The sequence below is a fragment of the Ochotona curzoniae genome, unplaced genomic scaffold, assembly GCF_017591425.1.
Source record: "Ochotona curzoniae isolate NIBS_2020 unplaced genomic scaffold, NIBS_Ocur_1.0 scaffold_4506, whole genome shotgun sequence".
Taxonomy (NCBI): Eukaryota; Metazoa; Chordata; class Mammalia; order Lagomorpha; family Ochotonidae; genus Ochotona; species Ochotona curzoniae.
In genome coordinates this window covers 16,913,708-16,925,918 of record NW_024467119.1, presented here as the reverse complement: position 1 = coordinate 16,925,918, position 12,211 = coordinate 16,913,708, and the positions used below count along the sequence as shown (strand labels likewise).

Here is a 12,211-nt window from a genome sequence, read left to right as displayed (position 1 = left end):
TATCATCCCATATATAAGCTTCACTATTCACTATCAGACCCAATCAATGCCTCAGTCGGCTGACTCCTGGTCATCTCCTTTCTCTGCTGGTCTTTGGGGCCTCTGACGCCTCACCTTGGGATCTTCTAGGAGTTCTGTGGAAAGTAGCCTCACTTCAACTACAACACACTGTACTCCTCTTCTTTTTCTTTCTTCAAGCATAGCTTCAGTGTTTCCAACTAGTCTGTATTAGCACAAAGGTGGCTCACTGCTTTCTTAAGAAGTGGGGCTGTCTTACAGAGGTTAAAAATCCTTCCCTAGGAAAGTTTTGGGGAAAACTGAAGTCTGAATTCCTTTAAGGAATACAACTAAAAGATTTACTGACTAGGTCATCTTTTGTCACATAGCTGAGAAACATACAAAAGAAGAGTTGTTTTTTTTTTTTACTCATTGTCCACAAGCTGCCAAATAATGTGACACACACAATCTCATTTGGTCTTTATAGAGAATAGGCACAATTTGCAACACAAGTTCACAGATGTTGAGACAGAGATAGAGCAATTAGCCTAGATCAAGTACTTGCTATGCATTAGCAGTAGGGCAAAAAATTCAAGCTCAGTTTTCGTGTGTTAGAACACTAGACTTGTGATGAAACAGAGACCAAGTGAACTGTCCTCCACATGACGATCTTTCAACTTTCACCCTCGGTTCTGAATTGGGTTGTCTCCTTTCTTCTATGCCTTGGTGACATCACCACCAAAGCACCAGGAACTGTGACATCTACTGTTGCTCTATAAACCACCATCAGATATCTTCATAAAGTGGAATGGTAATACAAAAACATGTATTTGCCCGCTGGATATCCAACTTTTTGGCTAATTTCCTTTCCTGTGACTTACTATTTGGCTTCTTCTCCTCTTCAGGAATACGAGGTGTGTCACATCAGTCACCAAGCAATAAATGGGGCTCAGTCGAAGGCATGAAAATAATTGCATTATGAAGAAGAAAAGTAGGAAGTGGTGAAATTTTATGGAAGCAAGTGACTACAAGAAAGATCAGGAAGGAGCTTAAGAGGAAGAGTGTCCTTCACAAAGCACACACACAAAAGGATACAATCTACTGTGACCACAAAGAAATAATGCGATCTACTGTGACCACACAAAAGGATACGGTCTACTGTGACCACCAAGAAAGGATGTGATCTACTGTGACCACAAAGAAAGGATGTGATCTACTGTGACCACAAAGAAAGGATGTGATCTACTGTGACCACAAAGAAAGCTTACTTTGTGTTTACAGACTCCTATTCCTACTTCTGTGAAACTGTTTCTTATAGAATCCCAACTTCATCTGTGTGTGCAGTTGCTACTCATCACTACATACTGCCACAGTGTCAGAAAACAAGACATTTGCCAGTTTAAATATTATGCACTCATTGATTGAATTCTTTTACTCAGTGCATGTTGTGATGAAAGACGGGTCTTTTGTTGTTTTTAGAATACTTACTCAATCTGTACATGCATCTGTGTTATTCTCTCACTACCACTTTTCAGTTTGCTAACAACAAGTAATAAACTTATGGTAGTTCTACGTAGTTTTCTGCCAAAAAATATTGAGCTTATAGGGAAGCTTTCAAGGTAGTCAGAAAGTATTAGGGTTATGAGGGAGATACATAATCATTAATCTTACAAGATCTTGTAAAAGCTGAGATTGCCATGAACACGCAGATACCTATTTGACATTTGCCAGATCACAGACAGGTTTTCTCTTTACAGCGTTAGAAACAAACCCTGTTCAAGGACATATCCTTCAGAGGGCTACTCCTCGGAGCCAATCCAGAAGTAAGTGCAGGACCCACAGTCTTGTTGCGTAGAGGCCCACTGCCCAGCAATGTGTAACCAGAGAGAAGGATGATGAAGGCAGCCCTTATACTCTGTCACTCACAGTCTAAGTTTTAACCCTAAATTTCAATGAGTAATTCAGCAGCAATACTGGTAGCAATAAGGTAGCATCTCCTCTCTTATACAATGTTAGGAAATGCACCAAGTCATAGCTCATTTATTTTCTTCTACACAACTCTTTCAGGTAGGTACCTGAAGTCATTAACCTCACTTGGCAGATCAGGAAAAAGAATGTCAACTTCCCTGGGAAAAGAAACTTGCCTCCAAACACACACTTGGCATTAGCCAACCTGGAAAAGGCAGACCTTCAAAACTGTGTCACCATGAGGTTTGGGGATGGTCATGGAAAAAGCTACCACCACTTCTGGCTTGCAATGGCCACCCAAATGTAGTATCAGTTCAACCCTCATCACTCTGTCAAAGCAAAGATCCTGTGTAGAAGAAAAATTACTTTCAATACTTTTTGTAATATTTCTCCATAATTGGAACACTTGAATATTTGCCTTCCTTATTTCATGCTACATTCTCAGCCAACACCGAACTAATGAAGCAATAGGCACAAGTTTCCACCAGCCTCAGGTGGGAATGGGGCTGACAGGATTGGTATCCTTGTTTCCATGCAACAGGTATGCTGCCAAAGCCCTTGTCTGGTTTTATGAACACATCAAACCTTGACACAGCACAGCTGTAACTTTTTTCCTTTATACAATCTTAGTGAATGACTACTCAAACTTGCTTAAGAAATTAGCTTATAGACTTTTCCATAAACATATTTGAGTGTGTGTATAGATACAAATAATTAATTAAAAGGCAAGTTCAAAATCCCACAATTCAATAGGCCCAAGGAGCCAATATTTGAAACATCTCGGCAGGGTAGTTGTAGCAGTATAATTCCCGTTCTCTGAGGAGGAGCTCCGTGCATGGTTATAGCACCTGGGCACATGTTTCATGAATTCTAATTATGACGTCCACCATGTACTCAATGTCTACTCCATCCTAAGTGCTTTCTAAACTAGGAAATTATCAAGTCAGTATACATCTGAACATTAACGGGTCTTTACAACTCCATGTCTTATCTCCCTGGATCTTTGAATTATTGACTCCCTCTCTGTTTCCTTCTTAAGCAGGGCTTTGGGAGTGAGCACGCTTCAGAGACCCTCATCCCACATCGCAGTGCCTGGCTGGGTGTGAGCGCGGGCTCTGCTTCCAATTCCAGTTTCCCACTAATGTGAACCCTACAAGGCAGGTTACGCTGTGGACTCTGGGGATGGAAGAGATCTCTGTTCCTTCTCTTTAGTCTCTTTCTCTGATTTCCACGTCAAATGAAACGAAACAAATTCTTTAAAACTTTAGTCAATTTAAACACGGATTTTATTTTTAGTGTGTGTTAATTTTGTTAAGACCAAACAAACCCCAGTAACCTATATTTTCATCAGCAGTCAACTGACGCAATTTGAGGAAGACTGTGTTCCCCCTTCTCTCAGCCTGAAAAACACAGATTCCTTGCAGCATCTGGCTTTTTAATGCATATGTATTTTTCACCTAGTCTATAATGTTAACATATTTGCTTGTTAAATATTTAACTGTAAATATTAAAGATTTTTTTTCTAGCCCCAGTGCAATGGCCTAGTGGCTAAATCCTCACCATTCTTGTGCCAGGATCCCATACAGGCAACAGTTCACATCCGAGCTACTCCATTTCCCATCCAGCTTCCTGTCTGTAGCCTGAGAAAGCAGTAGAGAAAGCCCCAAACTTTGAGACCCTGCATCCATGTGGGAGACCCAGAAGAAGACTCTGGCTCCCAGCTTTGGGTCAACCTAACTCTGGCCTTGTGGCCATTTGGGGAGTAAGTCAGCAGACAGATCTTTCTGTCTCTCATTCTCTCTATAAATCTGACTTTCCAATCAAATCAAATCAAATAAATCTTTAAAAATTTTATTTTCTAAGGCTATCTAAATAGATAGTACACAAATGTGTCCCACATTTAGGCTAGTTTTATGCCAATCTCATAATATCTCTGTACTTTAGATACTGTAATCATCAGCTGAAAATCATGGATTATGTAAGGAAAGTTAATGGGAAATGGTATTAAGAGTTTACCATCCTATAAAGAAAAAAATCTGAAATTTATATATAGTTTGGTGAGCTTTTTGAAGACTCTGTGTATACGTGGATTTCAAAAAGTTTTTCTACCCCCTCCCACCAAAAAAAAAAAAAAACCAAAAAACAACAAACCTCCTTTAATACTGTTTCCCACAAGCATTTGTAATTATATAAACATTCTATTTTAAGGAACACTGACCCATAGGCAGTTGCATAAGTTTGGATCTCTACTATTAGTGTCATTTAATTGTCTTATGCAAACATCTACCCTTTACTCGACGAACAGTGTAAAGCAATTTTCCTTAAAGCGAATCATTTTTCCAAATTTCTCCAATATTATACATTGATCATGAATTCTTCCAAGAAACCACTATCAAGGCCAGGTTGAACACCTTTCTATTAAAATTCCGATGTTGATCAATATTGGGCAAAGTGAGCATTAAATTAGTGGACATTTATAATCTCATCTCCTACCCTGTTTTTATTTTCATGTTTTTCTGACTTTACAATATAACTCTATGTCTGAACATAACAGTATCTGTTTTGTTTCTGTATCTCCTTTCCTTTCTTTCTTATTGCCATTATCAATATATCTACCTATCTTGTCCCTATCTAATTTTTTCACAGCATGCTTCAAATTCTTCTTGTCCTATATACTTGAAATATTTCATTTGAGGTTTACCTAAATGAGAAAATTCTTCCGGGAATAACAGAGAAATATATGTTCAGAGGCTTAGGTTTTTCCAGTCTTCCTACCTGTTAATATGTGTGCTTGGTGTTTCACATCCACAACAAACATCGATAAGACACATTAATTCTTTGTGAATACTGTAGCTCCAGTATTGAGCTATGTTTCTTCTACAGCTCTTGATATCACTTCCTAATTGAATCATGTTGTTTTTATACCTCAGACTTCAAACACAGAAGGGCAATTGCTCAGAAAACATAAAATAAGACTGTTTCCTCAGTGCTCCAAGAATGTGTTGAAAATCTGTCATCACGAAGCCAAACTCAGCAAGTGCAAACCCCAAGCGTAGCAACCTCACCTGGATCCGGCGGGATGCAGACACAGGAAAAGATGGTGTTGTAGCCCACTTTGAAGTCGGAGTTGATGGGGTAATAATCAGCCAACTTGATCATCTTCTTGAAAGCATCGTAGATAAAGATGAAGCTGATCAGAGATGAGAATCCCTCTTCGGTGAAACGGGTAAAGTATTGAACCAAGAAGCTGGCATCGGTGGCTACCAAGATTAGACACAGGAAGGCTGACCACAGGCCAATCCAAAGGCGAAACTCCAAGTAGTCAAAATCATTGTCCCTGGAAAGAAGAAAGAAAGGTACCTAGATGTCTCCTCGATGAAACGAAAGAATAAGATAAAACTAATCAGTGACTGATAGAAAAGTGCAAGATCATTTTTGCCCACTAGATATGAAACTTTAGCTTATCCACACAGTATTAAGGATTTAGTTCCATGATATTATCACTATATCAAAGAGAAATAAATCCAGAATTTTGAGACAAGCACATCAAATGTAGCTATACCATCTGCAAGTGAACAATTCATTATTTCTTTTATCCAAAAATTACGATTCTGGAATTCACCAAGGTTTAAAAACAACTTGAAAGGATAACATAATCACCAGTGTATGTTCAATTAAAAGTGAAAGTTACTGGTTAACAAAAACACTAAGATCAGTGAATCCTATTTCCTCAAGTCAATGCAGTTTGACAATGGAAACAAACTGATACATGCGGCCACACATGTAAAGGGATAATGTCTCAGAAGAATGATTCTAAGGAATAGATTCAGTTGTAGCAAAAAATAACTCAAGGAACTTAGGAAGATGAAAAGAATCATTCAGAAATGCTGTGGGATGAGTGGTACATTCTGTGTTGAGAAAGACGACTGTTTTCAGATCAGTACAGTCCACATGACCAGGCTGCAGCCAGGTCCTTGCAGTCTCGTGAGTTGCCACCTGCATCCTATGACTCTCTGTTTCCTGTCTGCACGTGTCCCACAGCAGACCTCAAATGGAGCACCTCCACAAAAGGAAACTGAGGTTTCTTTCTATTCCCTTCCTATTTCTTGTATTTCAAGATCCACAGCTTGGAAAAGATAGGTCAAATGGGGAGTATTTTTTTAGTGATTAAAAAAAATGAATAAGCTAACATTTTGGGGCAGCACCATAGTAAAGTAGGATAAGTTTCTGTCTGTTGTGCAGCAAACCATGTGGATACCACTCCAAGCATCACCTGCTCCACTTCACAAGCTCCCTGCTTATGGCATGGGAGGGTAGCAGCGTGGGCACAAGTCCTTAGGCCCCTGCACCCAGGTGCAAGATCCAGAAGAATTTCTTGGATCCCAGCTTTGGATCAGCTAAGCTCTAGTCATTGCAGCCACTTGGGAAGAGAACCAGAGGATGGATGATCTTTCTCTCTGTATCTCCTTTTATCTGTCACTCAATAAAATTTTTAAAGTGAACATTTCTCATAAGAGACAAAGAAATAAAACAAGGATTATACATCTTGATGTCCTGAGCCTTGCTTTTAGAGAACAGGCTCCTGATAACTCCTTAGAATTCACATATTTATTTATTTGTTAGAGATAGAGAGATGCAAAGAGAAAGACAAACATGAGTTTAATCTCCAAATGCCTGTAACAACCAGGGCTGTGCTAGGCTGAAGCTGGGAGCAGGGAACTTACTCCAGGCCTCCGATATAGACAGCAAGGATCCAGCTGCTTTAGCCAGTCCCTGCTATCTCGCAGGGAGTATGGTAACAGGAAGCTTGAACTTGAATGGGGTCAGCACTCAAATGCGGACACTCTGCTTTGATATGTGGCTTTCCGAAGCAGCGTTGTAACCACGACTAAATGCTCACTCCTAAGGATGTATCTTATTATGCTCCCAAGGGCATCATCCGTTCATCCTAATACTAAGTCTGGGCTACCAGTAAGTCTCTATGGGATAAGTTATCTTATCTGTTGTGGTACAATGGATTAAGCAACCGGTTATGACACGGGAAACCCATATCTGAATGCTGGTCTGAGTCCCAGCTGCTCTGGTGCTATGCAGCAAGCCTGTAATGTGCCTGAGAAAGCAGTAGAGGAAGCCATACCTACTAGGGCTTCCGCCACCTGTGTGGGACCCTGAAACCTGTGTGGGAGACCTGGATGGAGTTCTTGGTTCCTGGCTTAGCACTGGCGCAGGCCTGAATGCTGCAATCATTGGAGCACTGAACCAGCAAGTGGAAGATACCTTTCTCAGTCTCTCTTTCTGTCATCGTATATTTCAAAGAAATAAAATAAACATCTAAGAAAAAGAACGCGCACATCTTTGATTATATCCATGTCTGCCCTCCTCAAAACCATTTTCTAAATCACAGCAAAAATTATATTTGAAACTACAAATTAGATGCCTCTGCTTGAAATGTTTCAGGGATTTCCCACTGCTTCTAGAAAAAAAAGAATCTAACTCTACCTCGCACAGTAGCTCCATGAATGAATGCCTATCTCTAGATTGACTTGCCTGAGAAAGTTACTGCATTGGCCTATGATTTAACACATGACATGAGAAGAGGAAACTGAAATTTTTACTTTTAGAATTCTACAGTTGGAAATCCCTTGCATTTAAAATGTTTACTTCTGGGTCCACTTTCCTGGCCTCCAAGATGCCTAGAAAGCTTAACATTCCATTGTAGAATCTTAACATTCAAATCGCTGGGTTTGGAGTAGAGCAGATTGTTCTCTGTAATAGGGATGAGCCTCTTTCTATAGTCAAAGACCTGAGCACAATAAACTGGTCTGGGCAGAGACACCTCTGCATCTGATCGTCCCTGAATTTCAGCTGTCATTCAGGTCTTCCTGGCCCCACAGCAGACAAACTACATTCCAGCTGCAGGACTGGTTCTTCTGGATCTGCAGCCTGCCAGATGGTCCTGCAGAAATTGGACTTGAGCGCCTCCATAATCCTGTGAGTCAAGTCTCCATGATAAATCTCTTTCTACATATGCTTCTGACTGATTCTGTTTCTCTGGAACAACTCTAATGTACACAGCAATTGTGCATTTCATAGATGAAGACACCAAGCCAGTGGAAGTTGACTCATTTATCCAGTCTCAAGGTTTTAATGGCAAAGTTGGACCAGAAATCTCTGGACTCTTGCACTGCTCCTTTTAAAAATTACCCCATGGGATCCCTGCAGTATTTGCATTCGGCTCAAGAGAGGGTGAGTATTACATCTGTGTTCTTTGTTTACTTCTCAGCAAATGACATGAAACGGGACACGCTATCAAAGCACGGAGCATTAACACATCCTCAGATTGTCTAGGATCTCTCTGAAAACAGTTTCACCATTCTTTTCCAGTTTCTTCTACATCTGGAACCCTACTCTTCAATCCTGGACATGTCTTTATAAAGTAAGTGAGGCATAGGAAAAAAAAACCACGTCCTAGGAATCTGAGATAATTTAAATTATAGATTAAATTAGTGTCAAAATAAAAGTGAGGAAATATAGTTAAAATATAGTCTTACCATGTCTGAGCCAACAGAACGTTTTTCTGAAACGTTTTAAGCAATTACCTTGCCTTGCTTCCCTAGCAAGATGGAAATTGAAGTGTTGTGGATTTGGTTGTTAGAGAATCTGTTTTTACACTATGGAATGTAAAGCAAAACCATTAACTAGTTGATAGTTAAGAACACCATCAGTCTGGGTACAGGGAAAAAATTGTATATATAAAACTAAATCTTAAAACCTAAACAATATACCAAAATAGCTACTCTAAAAGATAAAAACTCCCAGAGTAGTCCAAAAGAATAACCCAAAGTAAAATCACTAAAGACAACAACACTTGATTTTAAAAAGTGATATTTATAGCGAAAAGAGGAATAGTCATTATCCATAATGAGGACACTAACTACACAACACACTTTACCTGTTTCTCTTAGTGAACTAAGCTGGGGACATCGGGGCAAGACAAATGTTACACAGGGTCTTTACCTAAGGCCTTTCAGACTCCTTGGTGTGTTGAAGTGTTCAGTGAATGAACAAGAGGAGCATATAATATTCAGCTCATGCCAGTCTTGCAAGGATTACAAAAGCTTTTTCTCATGGAGCATCCAACAGGACCAGGAATTGAGAAAGCACCCTTTGAGATTATTCTGTATCAGGACAAAATATTAGCGCACCTGCTGCACAAGCAAATGACACAGCACTGTGCAGAAAATCATGTACCCCACATGGTCCTCAGGGACGCTCTCTAGCACAACTTGTCAAACAGTTCTCATTGCCTCACAACTGATCTCAAAGAAACCACTTGGAAACTCTGTTACGTTACCAGCTACGATGAAACAGAAGGCAAAGCCGGAAAGGAACTTGCTTAGTGAAAGGAAATAATCTCCATCTCACAACTATTTAAAGCAGACCAGAATGCAAACATTTTCTGTATATTAAGGCTCTGATCACATTTCATCCAATAAATCTTTCTGCAAAGGCTGTGCATGTTTGTTCCTATTTATAGGACATGCTTGTTTAATCTTTCCACAAAGGCTTTCTTGTCTCACACAAGGTTTTCTTAAACATATAAAAACTGTTTGACTCTTTCTATAAACTGACATGAACAAAATTCTTTCCAATGTTTTTTTTTTTTTTCTGAGAATTAACGATGGAGGACGGATTTGTAATAATGGCCTAGAGAGAACTCACAACACTGCTGAAAACGTGGAACTTCAAATTCTCAAGACTCCCGCCGATGTTCTTAACCCTATCTTTTCAAAAAAATGGCTTTAAATCCTCATTTCCTCTTCCATCTTGGGATCATTTTTGATAATACACATAGTTGCAGAGGTTAAATATGGGCCCTTGAAACCATGAAAATTATGTAAATAGTGGAACTTAGAACATCAAAGTCCCATATATAGCAACACAAGAATATAATATGTCTAATCCAGGAAGATAATTCTCTTAGAGGTATCAAGTGCATTAGAAGGAGACCAGAATATCCTATTTGATTTCTAATCTATTTGCCTACTAATGCAACTACATTGATAATTCACCTAATATCAATTCTCTCCTCCTTAAAGTGTTCCATCTATTTTAAAAAGAAAACACTGATATCCTAATTATCATATACACTAGCATTTCTAATGAAAACTTAAAAGATGTGGGACCTGGTATCAGAAAGCAGGAATTCAAGGCTTACACCTAACAAAGATTGAGGCTGTAACATTGGGCAACTCCTTAATCACCTGCCTGCTTTCTCATATATAAAACAAGGTACATCCCTACCTTCCAGGATGGATACAAGAATGAATTAAGCTATTTTGCTAGTAAACCAGTTAACAGCTTGGCAGCTTAGACAATTGAGTACAGTGCTCTGTCAGCATTAGCTATTATTTTGAATCTCAAAAGCTCTTTACATAGGAGTTAGGGTTAGGAGCCAGAGACTGAGTCAAAAGCTTCTATTCTTCATTAATTAACCACGTGACCTTAGATTAAGAAATTTCATTGTTAGTCCATCACTCAAGATCATGGCTAGAAAAAGATGACATTCTCAAATGGGATCCTGAGAACTTAATGGAAGAGAATGTTAGAAATTTTGTGGAAAATGGACTAAAATGGACTTAAAAGATGATACTAAAATTTTGAAATCCATGCACTTTTCTAATAACATGTGTGTCCATGGATTTTTTGAAGACCCCATAGGTATTAATTTCAATTTTTTTTGCACTGAAACAAATTTACCTTTTAATTCTATTTGTCCACAAAATTTTTTTAAAAGATCTACTTTTTTTTTTTAAAAGACAATTCTACGTAGATGGCTAGACAGAGACAGAGGTCTTCCGTCTACTGGGTCACTCCCCAAATGGCCGCAACAGACAGAGCTGAGCCAATCCAAAGTCAGGAGCCAAGGACTTCTTCCAGATCTCCTATGTGGGTGCAGGGACCCAAGAAATTGAGCCATACTCCATTTCATTTCCAGGCCATAAGCAGGGTTCTGGATTGTAAATGGAATAGCTGGGACACAAACCAGTATCCCACCCCAGCTTCTATCCATAAACTTGTTGACGTGTCTTGGTAAATCAGCTGTTTACAAAAGTGTAACAAATAAGTAAGAAAGAGTGCATGGGCCCGGTAGCTTGGCCTAGCGGCTAAGGTCCTCACCTTGAACACACCAGGAATCCATATGGCTGCCTGTTCTAATCCCAGCAGCTCCACTTCCCATCCAGCTCCCTGCTTTGGGCCTAGGAAAGCAGTCGAGGACAGCCCAAAGCTTTGGGACCCTGCACCCGCATGGGAGACCTGGAAGAAGTTCCTGGTTCCCGGCTTCAGATTGGCGTAGCACCAGCCATTGTGGTTACTTGGGGAGTGAATCATCGGATGGAAGATCTTCCTCTCTGTCTCTCTTCCTCTCTGTATATCTAACTTTGTAATAAAAATAAATAAATCTTAAAAAAAAAAAGAAATAGCGCAGAGGAGAGAAAGTCATTATTAACTTGAAATTTGAGAAGGTCAATGAGGAATAGAGCTGCTGGAGTTTGGTGCAACCTATTGCCAGGTAGAGGAAACTGCTGACATGGACTAAAGTCTCATGGGATAGTCACCATCAGACAGCGGGAACAATGAGGAAAACAGCAAGAAGCCTGGGAAAAAAACAGCCAGTTTGTAAACCACTGGGGTCAGCTGAAGGACAGAAAGCAAGACAATGAAAATTGGGGAAGGAGCAAGAAGAAATAGAACATATAGTTTCCCACTGAATCAGATATAAAAGGAGTATTAGTATCTAATTGTAAAAGGACTTTCAACTCCAGCCATTACAGTACTAATTGTTGGATCCACCAAACTGCTATTCTGTGCTCGAGCTAGATGATGAATGTTCTACACCCAACAATTCTAATGTATGATTAGATGTTTCCATACGTACTTGCTGAAATTAAACAGAAGCCTCTCAAAAACGAGGACAGGTCCTGTGCTGCTCAAAATGGTGAGCGGTTGACCAGCAAAAAGGCAAAAGATGGCTCCTGAGACTGCAGTGCCCAGGAAACTCTCCAGCACACCCTGAAAAGAAGGAAAACACAGGTGTTCATCAGTACGTTGTTATGAGTACCTTACCAAACATCACAAGGAGGATGAAGACAGACACCAGCTACTTCACTCTTTTCTATTCCAAGGACTGGATTGCTGCAAAGAACTTCAGTGGTATATGGATGGAAAAAGGTGGCGCCTTTTC

General features: G+C 39.7%; 1 protein-coding gene across 1 annotated transcript in view; it reads right to left on the bottom strand.

Annotated features, from left to right (window-relative positions):
• SLC4A4 (solute carrier family 4 member 4) overlaps positions 1-12,211 on the bottom strand; it is a 331,827-nt gene that overhangs the window by 66,111 nt on the left and 253,505 nt on the right. The window contains exons 14-15 of the mRNA XM_040966902.1: positions 11,906-12,039; positions 5,031-5,302 (exon numbers count right to left, since the gene is read on the bottom strand). Coding sequence (XP_040822836.1) covers positions 5,031-5,302; positions 11,906-12,039 — 406 coding nt within the window. The remainder of the gene's footprint in view (positions 1-5,030; positions 5,303-11,905; positions 12,040-12,211) is intronic.